Source organism: Narcine bancroftii, chromosome 11 (assembly GCF_036971445.1).
Source record: "Narcine bancroftii isolate sNarBan1 chromosome 11, sNarBan1.hap1, whole genome shotgun sequence".
NCBI lineage: Eukaryota > Metazoa > Chordata > Chondrichthyes > Torpediniformes > Narcinidae > Narcine > Narcine bancroftii.
In genome coordinates this window covers 5,755,574-5,768,402 of record NC_091479.1, presented here as the reverse complement: position 1 = coordinate 5,768,402, position 12,829 = coordinate 5,755,574, and the positions used below count along the sequence as shown (strand labels likewise).

The 12,829-nt window shown below is 46.1% G+C and overlaps 1 protein-coding gene and 1 non-coding gene across 4 annotated transcripts in view; one reads left to right on the top strand and one right to left on the bottom strand.

The window, feature by feature from the left end:
- The first annotated feature begins 52 nt into the window (after positions 1-52).
- On the top strand, positions 53-124 carry trnah-gug (transfer RNA histidin (anticodon GUG)). The gene has a single exon. It is a non-coding gene; the product is annotated as a tRNA-His (tRNA).
- A 5,397-nt stretch (positions 125-5,521) lies between these two features.
- Positions 5,522-12,829, bottom strand: part of LOC138745389 (leucine-rich repeat-containing protein 49) — a 58,559-nt gene continuing 51,251 nt past the window's right edge. For all 3 annotated transcript variants that reach the window (XM_069902378.1, XM_069902379.1, XM_069902380.1), the window contains 3 exons: positions 11,997-12,106; positions 8,632-8,785; positions 5,522-6,209 (listed from right to left, as the gene is read on the bottom strand). In XM_069902378.1, the coding sequence (XP_069758479.1) occupies positions 6,015-6,209; positions 8,632-8,785; positions 11,997-12,106 (459 nt within the window). In that variant the 3' untranslated portion in view covers positions 5,522-6,014. The remainder of the gene's footprint in view (positions 6,210-8,631; positions 8,786-11,996; positions 12,107-12,829) is intronic.

Here is a 12,829-nt window from a genome sequence, read left to right as displayed (position 1 = left end):
GCTGACGTTGTAGCGCCCCGCGGCGCCTAAGACGGCAGCTCTCGAGTAGCTCGCCGTGATCGTATAGTGGTTAGTACTCTGCGTTGTGGCCGCAGCAACCTCGGTTCGAATCCGAGTCACGGCATTGCGGTAGCAATGGCACGGCATCGGGGGCGCTCGCTTTTTACTGCCGGCAAAGCAAGGGTCCTGCTCCCTCTGGCCTGGACAACATCATTAATCCAGGCAGCCCAGCTCGAGCTTCCTCTCCACATCCCCGAAATTTTGGACCTGCCCGACCTGTTTAATGTCAAGAGGAAGGGGGGTCCATTCACTGCGGCTCCTTCCCAGCCGGGGCTGAGATAAAGGGGTCTTGGACAATCAGGTCCCACCGCACCCAGGGGTGGACCCGCAGCCCTCGCTGCACCCAGGGGTGGACCCGCAGCCCTCGCTGCACCCAGGGGTGGACCCGCAGCCCTCGCTGCACCCAGGGGTGGACCCGCAGCCCTCGCTGCACCCAGGGGTGGACCCGCAGCCCTCGCTGCACCCAGGGGTGGACCCGCAGCCCTCGCTGCACCCAGGGGTGGACCCGCAGCCCTCGCTGCACCCAGGGGTGGACCCGCAGCCCTCGCTGCACCCAGGGGTGGACCCGCAGCCCTCGCTGCACCCAGGGGTGGACCCGCAGCCCTCGCTGCACCCAGGGGTGGACCCGCAGCCCTCGCTGCACCCAGGGGTGGACCCGCAGCCCTCGCTGCACCCAGGGGTGGACCCGCAGCCCTCGCTGCACCCAGGGGTGGACCCGCAGCCCTCGCTGCACCCAGGGGTGGACCCGCAGCCCTCGCTGCACCCAGGGGTGGACCCGCAGCCCTCGCTGCACCCAGGGGTGGACCCGCAGCCCTCGCTGCACCCAGGGGTGGACCCGCAGCCCTCGCTGCACCCAGGGGTGGACCCGCAGCCCTCGCTGCACCCAGGGGTGGACCCGCAGCCCTCGCTGCACCCAGGGGTGGACCCGCAGCCCTCGCTGCACCCAGGGGTGGACCCGCAGCCCTCGCTGCACCCAGGGGTGGACCCGCAGCCCTCGCTGCACCCAGGGGTGGACCCGCAGCCCTCGCTGCACCCAGGGGTGGACCCGCAGCCCTCGCTGCACCCAGGGGTGGACCCGCAGCCCTCGCTGCACCCAGGGGTGGACCCGCAGCCCTCGCTGCACCCAGGGGTGGACCCGCAGCCCTCGCTGCACCCAGGGGTGGACCCGCAGCCCTCGCTGCACCCAGGGGTGGACCCGCAGCCCTCGCTGCACCCAGGGGTGGACCCGCAGCCCTCGCTGCACCCAGGGGTGGACCCGCAGCCCTCGCTGCACCCAGGGGTGGACCCGCAGCCCTCGCTGCACCCAGGGGTGGACCCGCAGCCCTCGCTGCACCCAGGGGTGGACCCGCAGCCCTCGCTGCACCCAGGGGTGGCTCCGACCGGCCAAATAATTCCTATTCCAAGGACTGCAAGTGCAGGGAGCCGGGCAGAACCATCGGCCGTCATCCCCAGATGGAACCAGCCAATGGCCGGAGTCTGCTCGCTAATTAATGCAAATCTCCGGCTTTCTGGGTCATGTCAGCGGAGGAGGGAATAACGTTTCTCCCCAGTGCGTTCATTGAGAAAGGATGAGGAGTGGTGGTTGGAGCTTCCCCTCCTGACTGTGTGAGCAGCCGAGGTGGTTGCCTGCTGTGAGTGAATCGTGTGGGTGTAGATTACATGGGGGGGGGGGGGGCTGCAGGAGGTGGTGCAGCTGTGGGCTCTCCCCACGTGCTCAGCCCTCCCAGGTGTGGCCAGGGTGATTGATCCACTGGAAACCAGGAGTCAGGCTATGAAGTCCAGTCATGTGCTGAGCTGTTGTGCAGTCCCCCCACCCAGTCTAGAATGGGTCTGTGTTCCCACCTTCCTCAACTGCATCGTGGGCTGTTACTTCAGTCACAGTCTCTAGATTTTTGTGATTTACTCTTCATTTCTATATTGTTCATTGTCCAATAGAAGTGTGGACTCCCAGACCCCAGGGGGGACATGCAGCACCTCCCTGTGTAGTGCAGTGTCTCACAGGCGTTGACCGCTCTTTCAAACTGCTGGAGTTGTGTATTGATTCTGCTCTTTAGACCTCAGCCGTGTAATGGCACAATCAAGGAACTTTGCCACTTCACAGAGAGTCTAAAAAGGAATGTGCAGGAAATTGGAATCCATTCCTGCACCATGATTGATCCTGCACGACCCCAACAATGTTTTGGAGGAAGCTTGCAGTGTAAATCATACCAGAAAAATTCGTTGATGGTCATCCACTCTACTGCACGTCCAACCTCTGGGACGACTTGCAAAAGGTGCCCAGTGTGAATGACCACAAGGGCAGTAATTATGTTAATGTTTTCAAAGCAATTTTTCCCGACATTGCGGTCTAAAAAACATAGGTGACCTCTCCTTCTCCTACTGCCAGAGTTGTGGAGGGAGCAAGCACAGGCTGAGTGGTACGACGTGAGGAGGAACCTTTGCAGTATTCGAAGTAGTGTGCTGTTAAGATGATGAAGGGGAACTTTGCTCTGTACATACTCGGTAAATGGCCATAGAACAGAGAGATCTGGGAATACCAATACTGTACATCATTCCCTGAAAGTGGTGTCACAGGTGGATAGGGTTATAAAGAGAGCTTTTGGCATACTGGCCTTCAAAAATCAAGGAAATTAGTATAGGAGGTGGGATGTTATATTAAAGTTGTGTAAGACATTGGTGAGGCCAAATTTGGAGTATTTTGTCCAGTTTTGGTCACTGAACTACAGGAATATTTACTGGGATGTTGCCCGGACTTCAGGAACTGACTTACAGGGAAAGGTTAAACAGGGAACTTTATTCCCTGGAGCGTAGAAAAATGAGGGGAGATTTGATCGAGGTGTTTAAAAATATGAGGGGGTCAGATAGAGTAAATGTAGGTCGGCTTTTTCTTCTGAGGTTCAGTGAAATACAAACTAGAGGACGTGCTAAGAGTGAAAATGGAAAGGTTTAGGGAGAAACGTAAGGGGGGACTTCTTTGCACAGAGAGTGGTGCGAGTATGGAACGAGCTGCCAGCTGAGGTGGTGAATGTGGGCTCAATTTTAACATTTAAGAAGAATTTGGACAGGTACATCAAAAGGAGAGGTATGGAGGGCTATGGACTGGGTGCAGGTCAGTGGGACAAAGCAAAAAAAAAAATATTTTGGCACAGACTAGAAGGGCCAAAGGGGCCTGTTTCTATGCTGTAGTGTTCTATGATTCTATTTAGTAAGATGTAGAACAAGACTCGCACTGTTTGCCAGTGATGTGGGGCTAAAGCTTATCATCTGCAGAAAACTACCTGTGCTAAATGTGGCTACCTTGCCAAGAGAAAGAGGAAGTATAACTGGAGTACAAAAGAAGAAGCAACTGGCATAAGTCGTATGAGGCACCTGAAAATGGTGTCTGGAGGTTCAGGAATGGAAGTGCTGCAATAGCTTTTTCCAGCCCCACCTAAACAATTGGATCACCAATATAACAAATAAAACTATGGTTTGGAAAGTTAAAAAAAAATTGTATTCAGTCTTCAATTCTTAAGAATTGATAAAACTCACTAATGAAAGGGTGGGGAAGGGAAACTTGGATGAAGGCAGCGAGAAGGGGGATGGCTGAGAAATGGGAACCCACAGTCTTGAGTCAGTGTGCTCCCGGACATGTGAACTTTAAAACTATTCTGGTGACCACTTGGCCAGAGGTACCACAACAGGACCTAGAGCATCTTGCACTTGATGACCAGGTGCTGAGTGAAACACAAAAAGTTTGCAGATACTGTGATGGCAGTAGAAACACAGAAAAGCTCGAGGAATTCAGTCTCACAGCGTCCATAGGAGGTAAAGATACATTGCTGATGTTTTGGGCCTGAACCCTCTTCAAGGAATATTCCTCGAGGAAGGGCTCAGGCCCAAAATGTCAGTCATATATCTTTTCCCTCCTTTGGACACTGAAAAGACGCTGAGTTCCTCCAGTGTCTGCATGTTTATGTGGAAGCTTCATTTTGGCTGTTTTGTGCCTGGATTGAAGGAGGGAGAATCAAATTATAATTAATAAATTCGAAGCAAACTTTAATGGTATTATTACTTCAGAACCAAAAATTAAATCTCTGAGAAGTAAACAGTACCAGCAAATGTGTAATCTAAAATTAACGTTTTCGTGCATTACATCAATTAAAGAAAAATGAGAACAATGAATGGTCTGTGAAATTCAACTATTTGTGATTAATGTTGGCATGGTTACTGACTGACTTTGCAGAGTTATTTCATTAATAAACTAGAACATTCTAAATCTATTTAATTGTGGGTTTCCTATCTCACAAACCACTCAGCAGTATAGATCCCAATCAGAATAATTCCGAGCAAATTGTCAATTTTCAAGTGAAAAACAAAAATAATTTTTAAAAGAATTTGGTAGTTTTTTTTAAAAAGAGGAGGGGACTCAAAGCCCAAGCACGAAAATGTGCCATTTGTCAAGAACCATGTGACCTGATGGAATGCACACTTGGCAGACACCAGCAGAATCGACCCACGTGCACATACCCAAAACCAGATAGATTGTTGTGTGGTGCCTGGTGCATTGAAACCCAGCTTGTGCATCTACTGCCTCAACCTAAGTTTATGATGGGGTGAGTTGACTTTTAATCAACACATCATTGGATATTTTCATTTTTACTCAGTCTGTCCCAGGCACAGTTTTACTAAAACAGTTGGGTTTTTGTTTGAAAAGGCTATCAACAATATGGGAGGAAAGGCAGACAAGTTCAGAGCAGCTAAAGACCAACTGAATTTGCCAAACTGACCAAGGCTGATATCATCCTGTATTTCTCCATTCAGATGTGACATTAGCTATTATAATAGCAAACATAATCCAAGCTATGCATAATATTCACTCTTTTACCTGGAGTATAAGCTCAATAACTGAACTCAGTAACTTATTTCATTCACTTGGATAAAGTGGATGTCGTACAAATCATACTTTTCAGTCAAGAGGTAATATTGACACTGCCTAACAATGCAAGGAACATGAAACACAATTAAATCAGATTGTCACCAGTGGTGGTAATCAGTGTCTCATGGCTGAGAGGTTATGGCACCCAAGTGAACCAAATGAACAGACAAACAGTTGGTGTAGCGGTTAGTGCAACACTGTTACAGCACCAGCGCTTAGGACGGGGTTCAAATCCGGCGCTGTCTATAAGCAGTTCGTATGCTTTCCACGTGTCTGCGTGGGTTTCCTCCCACCCTTCAAAAACGTACTAGGGTTGTAGGTTACTTGGGGCATCTGAGTGGTGTGGGCAGAAAGGGCCAGTTACCATGCTGTATGTATAAATTAAAAATTATACAATGGATCCAACTGTGCACACATAAAATTACCCCAGACAGAAATGTGAAAAGCTGAAATAGGCTCAGCATTGACAATTCTGCTGTGCCCAATTCAAATCTTGACACAAAATTATCCCAATTAGAATAATGAGTTGCTGTGGTGTAAATGTTGGATGAAACCAATTTTTAATCAGAGATCTGCAGTAAGCTCTGTGTCAACATATCTACATTGTTAATGAAACGAGGAAAACAATGACCTGGAATTTACGTACTGTGATTCCTCACCCTCACCCACACACTTAACACAGGAACAAACTTTGGTCTGAACCCTCCAGAGATAAAGTTAGCAAGTGAGACAAGCATTGCTACTCCCATTGGGATCCCAAGAAAGACAGTCTGTTCTGCCTCACTGCTTTGTGTCCCTGCAATCAAAGGAGAAGACTGGGGTAACAATGGCTTTTTTTTCCTTTTCACTGGTGTACACTTTCCCAATGTGATTTCAGTTCCTTTAAAACTGTGATTTGGCAAAACACGTTCCAATGGAGGCCAACTGCAGCAGAAAGAATGCAGTGGGCTGTGGAAGTGGAGCTATGTGATTCAGAAGCTGGGAGCTCTGCTTCAACGCAGGGTGGACAATGCTGAAATGGATTCTGTTGCTCTCTTCATTTCTGCTCCATTATCTTCTTCAGACACAGCTTCATGTGGGAGTTTTTATTGCTCATCTGGATGACACAGTCTCGCACAAGTTCAATGAAGATTTGTGGCCAGAGTTTGTGCAGGGAAGCATTTTTAACATCAATAAGGGCTGCTTCTTTAACCAGTCCCTGCACGTATCCTTGGCAAAACATCTTAGTTTCCTGATGTTGAAAAAGGGAAGAAAGCAAAGGTTTTTTGGATAAAGACCGTCAAACAGATAAACATTTTACCTATTGATAGTCTGTCTGATCTGAAACCCTAACTCTGTCGCTCTTAATGAAAGCAGCCAGACACAATGAATATTGTCACACTTTTTAATTAAAAAAAAAATTTAAATTTAGACCTACTAAAATGAGTGTATCTTCACCATCAGATTTGGAGATCCATTTAAAAATGACAAACAATTCACACAAATAACTTAAATTGTCCAGGCTGCACAATGAGAATACGTATTGGTATGGATTACAGATTAGTTAAAGGACAGACAAAAATGAGTAGGATAAAATGGGTCATTGTCAGATTGTGTGGGTACTGCCACTAATACCCGAATCAGGCCCAAAACTGTTGAGTTCTCCAGCACTTTGATGTTTTGCACATCGCCAGCATCTGCACCTCTTGTTTACCTGAGCTAAAAGTTTACAGAGTGGCTGAGCAGATAGGACCAATAGCTCTCCTGCTTCTATTTCCCATGTCTCTGTACATCCCATTTGGTGGTGGTATACGTAGAATTAACTTGCACTGTGAAGCTGTATTATTATGACAGCTATTATCTTTTTTCATGTTTTATGGACCTCTGGAAAATGACACTGGAGAAGAGGGAATGGGGAACAAAGAAATGGCGGAGTTTTTGAGTCATTCTTCGCTGTGGAAGAAAAGTGACGAGAGAAACTGGAGAGAGACAGAGGGCAGAAGTGAGTGGCGCCACTAAGGCAAAGGTACTTGGGATGCTGAGGGTAAGTCACCTCGTCTGGGTGGATTATACTCCAGGGTCTGAGAGTGGGAGATGAAGAGGTTGTGAATGCATTCGTAGTGAACTTCTGTGGTCAGGAATGATTTCAGAGGTCTGGAAAACTGCAAATATCACTCCACTCTTTGATGGAGGCAAAAGACATGACATTATAAGACCATAAGAAATAGGAGCAGAAATGGGCCATTCAGCCCATTGAATCTGCCTGCCATTCAATCATGAGCTGATCCATTTTCCCACAGCCCAACTGCCTGGCCTTCTCCCCATAACCTTTGATGCCCTGGCTAATCAATCCCTGCCTTAAATATACCCACCCTTAATGGCCTAACTTCAGCAGTTGGCAATGGTTAAAGATGGGGTTTTGGTACTTAAAAGCACAAGATAAAATAGGGTGACGTCAGCGTGGCTTGCTTCAGGGGAGATCTTGCCTGACAAACCTGCTGGAGTTCTTTGAAGTAACGAGCAGGACAGACAAAGGAGAGTCAGTGGATGTCCTTTCCTTGGATTTTCACAAGGCCTTTGACAAGGTGCCGCACGGGGCTGCTAAAGTAGATGGGAGGCCGTGGTGTTTGGGGAAAGGTACTGGCATTCATAGAAGACTGGGTGACTGGTAGAAGGCAAAGGGCGAAGATAAAGGGAGCTTTCTCTGGCTGGCTGCCAGTAGCTCAAGGTGGCTAGTGGCCACAGGTTATGGGGAGAAGGCCGGAGAATGAGGTTGAAAGAAAAAATATTAAAGAGAAAAAGTTTCAATTTATGAAATTATGGGGCCCATTCTTAGAATTTGTTTTAATTATTGGAAGAATTAACAATTACTGTAGGTTCCGGTGATTTATGGCCTGTTCTCCGGGGGTCAGCAATGATTCCATGTTATTGATATTCTTTATGTTTAAGGTTTAAGGTTTCCTTGATTCGAGGGAGGGGTTAGATTATCTTTGCTTGTAGTTTTTAGGCTTTTTATTCTTTTTTCCTTGATTATTTTATCAAATTATTTCAATAAATGGGTTTGACACAATTGCATACATTATTTCTATCAATAGTTCAAGATACTACAACTAACCATTGATATAGTTTTATATATTTTAATGGCTTTTTAACCAGGGTGTAAAATTTATACATGTAGTTTCCTTAAAACTGTACAAGAGTTTGCATTTTCCCTGCATTGGACAGACATTACAGTCATTCTTTCTGTTATCTGTTTCCTGTTTTCTTGGGTATAAATTTAAGGCCGTCTCTGACATTAGTTAACAAAGTGACATATAATCAATCCACCAGCAATAAAAACGACCCTTTCATAATAATTAGTTTAAATATTCAAAGTACTTCTACTATTCTATTAATCACTGCACTACATGTGTTCAGGGTTAGACTGCAGTCCCATGGAATTTTAATTCCAATTCAAACTGCATCTGGTGTTGAGCATCCAGAGCTCTTTGAGACTGGTCTGCAGTCTTGGTTGTTACACATTAAATTACTGGGGAAAAAGCAGGAATTAGAGGGATGAAATCGAGAGCATTGCCAAAACCAGTGGATTGGTGTGACGGCAATTTTCCCAGTTGGTGTCACACCTGGACCGCTCCAGCAAAACCCAATGGCTTGGAAGTCTGGGCTGCATTTACCTGGAATTGTTCTGAGGTGAGGTCTTTAGTGGAATAATTCAGGACGGCTCGACCGAGACTCTCATCTCCAAGCTTTATGTTTTCCGGACACTCGCCCACGGTACTGCCAGGTCTCTTTCCTTTCCCTTCCAGGATGAAATTCAGTTGCTTCTTTCTTGGAAGAAAAAAGTTACAATTTGAGGTTTCTGCTCCTGGACCTTCTGAACCAAAGACCAGCCACTGCCCAAGTTTGCAACGACGCGCACAGACTGCAAACCCCAAAGACATTCTGACAGGTGAAGAGGCAAGAACAGGAGGGATCGGTGGAGGGTGAATATTCACCAGGAGGACAGGCAGTGATGTCTGCCCAGGAGCTGACGTCACATTAAGCACCACAGTGGTAATTCTGCTTCCTCATTTCATTTGGTTTTATTCCAACGAGATTGCCCTGGCTGGAACGGTGAATGATGAATGAGGGTGGGGTCATAACATTAGTCTCTTGCAATAACACTTAGTTTAGCCTCAACACTTCTAAATCTGTTTGAATCGATTTCCTGCTCATTATGTGTGGAGGCAGAGTTAAACAGCAGGTTTAATTTACATTGAGGATACACGCTGACAACCTGTCCCAACAGTTGAGGCTCTTGACCATCCGAATCACAAGATGTCTGCCAGGGTTGTGGAATGCTCTCTCTGCCAATGTTTTATGTCAAAGTTAAAACCGCTCAACAGTTTCCGCACAAAGACCAGCGTCAACCTTTGCTTTGCTGAAACCTGTAGAATTTTGTAGAATTCTGCCAATATGTTCTCTTCAAAGTGAAGCAATGGCAGAATAAAATCTGATTTCTGGAGTTCCACCATGATAAGCCAGTGTGTGGGCCGTGGGTCTGGATCAATGGCCACCTTGCAATAAAAAATGACATCATATTGTCACAGTCGGGCTTTTTGCTTCTTGTTCAGTATGGGAGATGGCAATTTGTACAGATGTCTCACTGATTCTGAATTCAAACTTCTTAACAAGTGATTGATGGTTAAATAAGATGATGACTGATCCGTTCTTGCTCTCAGTAGCACTTCCCTGTTCTTCCCCCATCCCCTTAACTCTCTTCCAGGTCAGATATCAGTCAACGCCATACTAAATATATCGAAAGAACCTCCTCTGCACAAAAAAATCCGAACTCAAATACCAAATGCAGTATCAAAGAAAGGCCTGAGAAGTTGCACTAACACATTTCTTGGTAAACTTGAAAATCTGCAGTCACTGGGGTCTAGTGCAGTACACAAAAGTGCTGGAGAATCTCAGCAGGGGACACAGAAAGTACCAGGCAGGTGACGTCCTGGGTTATGACCACTCTACTTCATACTTGTGACTCAGTGTTTGTTTCATGGAACAAGATCCTAAATCTCTTTGGACGCACATTTAAATAATAATTTGCTTTTTCATTTTTCCTTCCAAAGCCGACAACCTCGCAATTTCCCACATTCTACTCCACCTAACATCCTCTGCCATTCACTGTGCAAGCCCTGCCCCTAGGTTGATCCACCAAAATACACCACCACCACCTCCTCCTGCTCGTCCAAGTTAAATTCCTGCCATTCCTTGGTCCACTTTCTCCATTCATCTAAGATCAGTGGCTTTCAAACTTTTTCTTTCCACTCACATCCCACCTTAAGCATCGGGGCTCTGTGATGAGTAAGGGGATTGCTTAAGGTGGGAAGGGAAGGTTGAGAATCACTGCTCTAGACCCAAATGTTACTAAAATATGTTGCTTGAGAAAAATTGTCAATGGCCCATTTCCTTTGGAGTTCCGATACCCTGCACATAACGAGTCAAGGAGGGACGATTAAAATAGTGGCTTTCAAACTTTTTCTTTCCACAGCCATAATATCGTCAATTTCAGTGTCATCTACAAACTTACTTCAGTAATAATACATTGTCATCCAAGTTATTAACATAGATGGCAAACCATAGTGGGAAACACAAAAGTCTGCAGATGCTGTGATTGTAGTAAAAATTGACAGAAATGCTGGGGGAACTCAGCCGGTCTCACAGCGTCCACAGGAGGTAAAGATATATTACTGACACTTCGGGCCTGAGCCCCTCTTCAAGGTATTAGCAGAAAAACAAGGATTCTCAGTTTAGGGGCAGTGCTGGCTAGGGGAGGGGTCCAGACCAACAAAAGGTGTTAATTGGATAAGAGGAAAGGTGAGAATTGATTTTAGCTCCAAGGGAAAAGGGAGAGAGACAGAGCTAGGGAAAGGCGACAGGGGAAGGATTGGTTTAATGAAAGCCAGAGAAGTCGATGTTAATGACATCTCGTTGGAGGGCGTCCAGATGGAAGACAGATGAGGTGCTGTTCCTCCAATTTGTGGGTAGTCTCAGTCTGGCAGAGCATGAGACCACGGATGGACATGTCAGCAAGAAAATGAGATGGGGAATTAAAATGGGTGGCCGCTGCGAGATCCAGGCTAAACCACAGTGGACCTAGCACAATTACTGCAAGATTGGGCAAGCTGAATATTATCTTTACCTCACAAGAAAACAGTTATTGTCTCCAATGACAAATACTAAAGGTGGAAAGAACACAGCGTCATTAAGCAATATAACAATCGATCAAAAGGCCAAAAGGGAAACATCAGGTTGACTTCAACTCTGTTTACCTGTAGCAAGCAAACTGATATTACACTGATATTCATCTCTGAGGTGAGTTACGGGCAGTCAGTCAGAGAACAAGATGGAAAATGGAACTGTCCAGCTCATGGTAACACCACAGATCAAAGCGGTTTTAATAACAAACTTCCTCCATCCATTTTTATCCTCCAGCCGAAGAACAGCACCTTTCACAAAACTCAGAACATTCCAAAGGGCAACAGCCAAAATATTTGGGACCACGGCTAATGTTGCAATGCATGGAAGGCACTACTCATCTCTGCATAGAAAGCTCCAACAAACACCAATGTGGGAGAGATCAAATAAACATTCACCAGAAACCAAGAAAGTTCATGCCAGCTTCTTAAATAGTTCCATGAGGTTTTTATATCTACCAGGGAGAGTGGAGAGGCTCTCAGTTTCTCAACGCGTTCAAATGTGTTCCCTGAATAAGGAATAGGAGTATCAGCCTGGACTTTGTACTTGTTGGAAGTGAGACTTGAAGCCATATTTTCTGACTCAGAACTAGGGGTACAAGCCCAACTCTGATAGAATAGTCCCTTCTTTCTCCCATTCAACAATTCATAATGCCCCTTTTTTTTAGGAAGCAAATCTTCTGAGAGTTTTGCTGTCTAGTGTCACTTGTGGCATAATCTTGAACATTTTTACAAAGCAACAAACACCATGGTTTTGGAACCCATTTTTTACCTGAACTATCATTAAACTGAATTCTTACTTGATTTCTCCGAGTAATGAAAGTAGACGAGGTTGGGGAAGATGTGAAGCAGCCACACGCGCTAAAATCCCAAACAGTCGCTCACCCGTTACCACATCCACAGGAGTTACCTGTTGACAATTATAAAACAAACATTTTGTTTTACCTGAGGATCTTGGCATTTTACAACAGAACAAGAAACTACTGAAGGTTCCAGTGAAATCTCATGGGAAGAAATTAAAACAGGTGTTCCTCAGTGTACGAAGGGGGTGCGTTCTGGCAAAAATTATGTCGATAAAGAACACCGCACCCTCCATTTTAGAATGAAATTTTGAATCCCTTTATTCCACACTGAAAAAACCATTCACGTACACAGCTGATAGCACACTGGGCATGGTTGAGTCAGCCTCGCGAGAGAGTGGCGTACTGCATATTGCAAACGCGAGGACATCCTCATGAGGCAGTGTCTTAGAAAAAAGCAGCCTCTATCCTCAAGGACCCCCATCACGCAGGCCATGCTCTCTTCACTCTGTTACCATTGGGGAAAAAGATATTGGACGAGCACTCAGTGGCACACGGACGGCTTCTTCCCCACTGCCATCAGATCCCTGAATGAACAATGAACCACAGACCCTGCCTCACTTTTTGTGCACTATTTTTAATTATTTTACAGTAATGTTGTAAGATGGTTATAATATGAATGTTTGACCTGTGACGCTGCCACAAAACACTGAATTTAGTGACTTGTTCGTGACATTAAGTTCTGATTCTAGTTCTGAGGAGTCAGCCTTCAAGCATGGTCCACAGAAAAGATATATAGGTCAGAACAACATCGAGGGCCAGAAGGCCTGTAC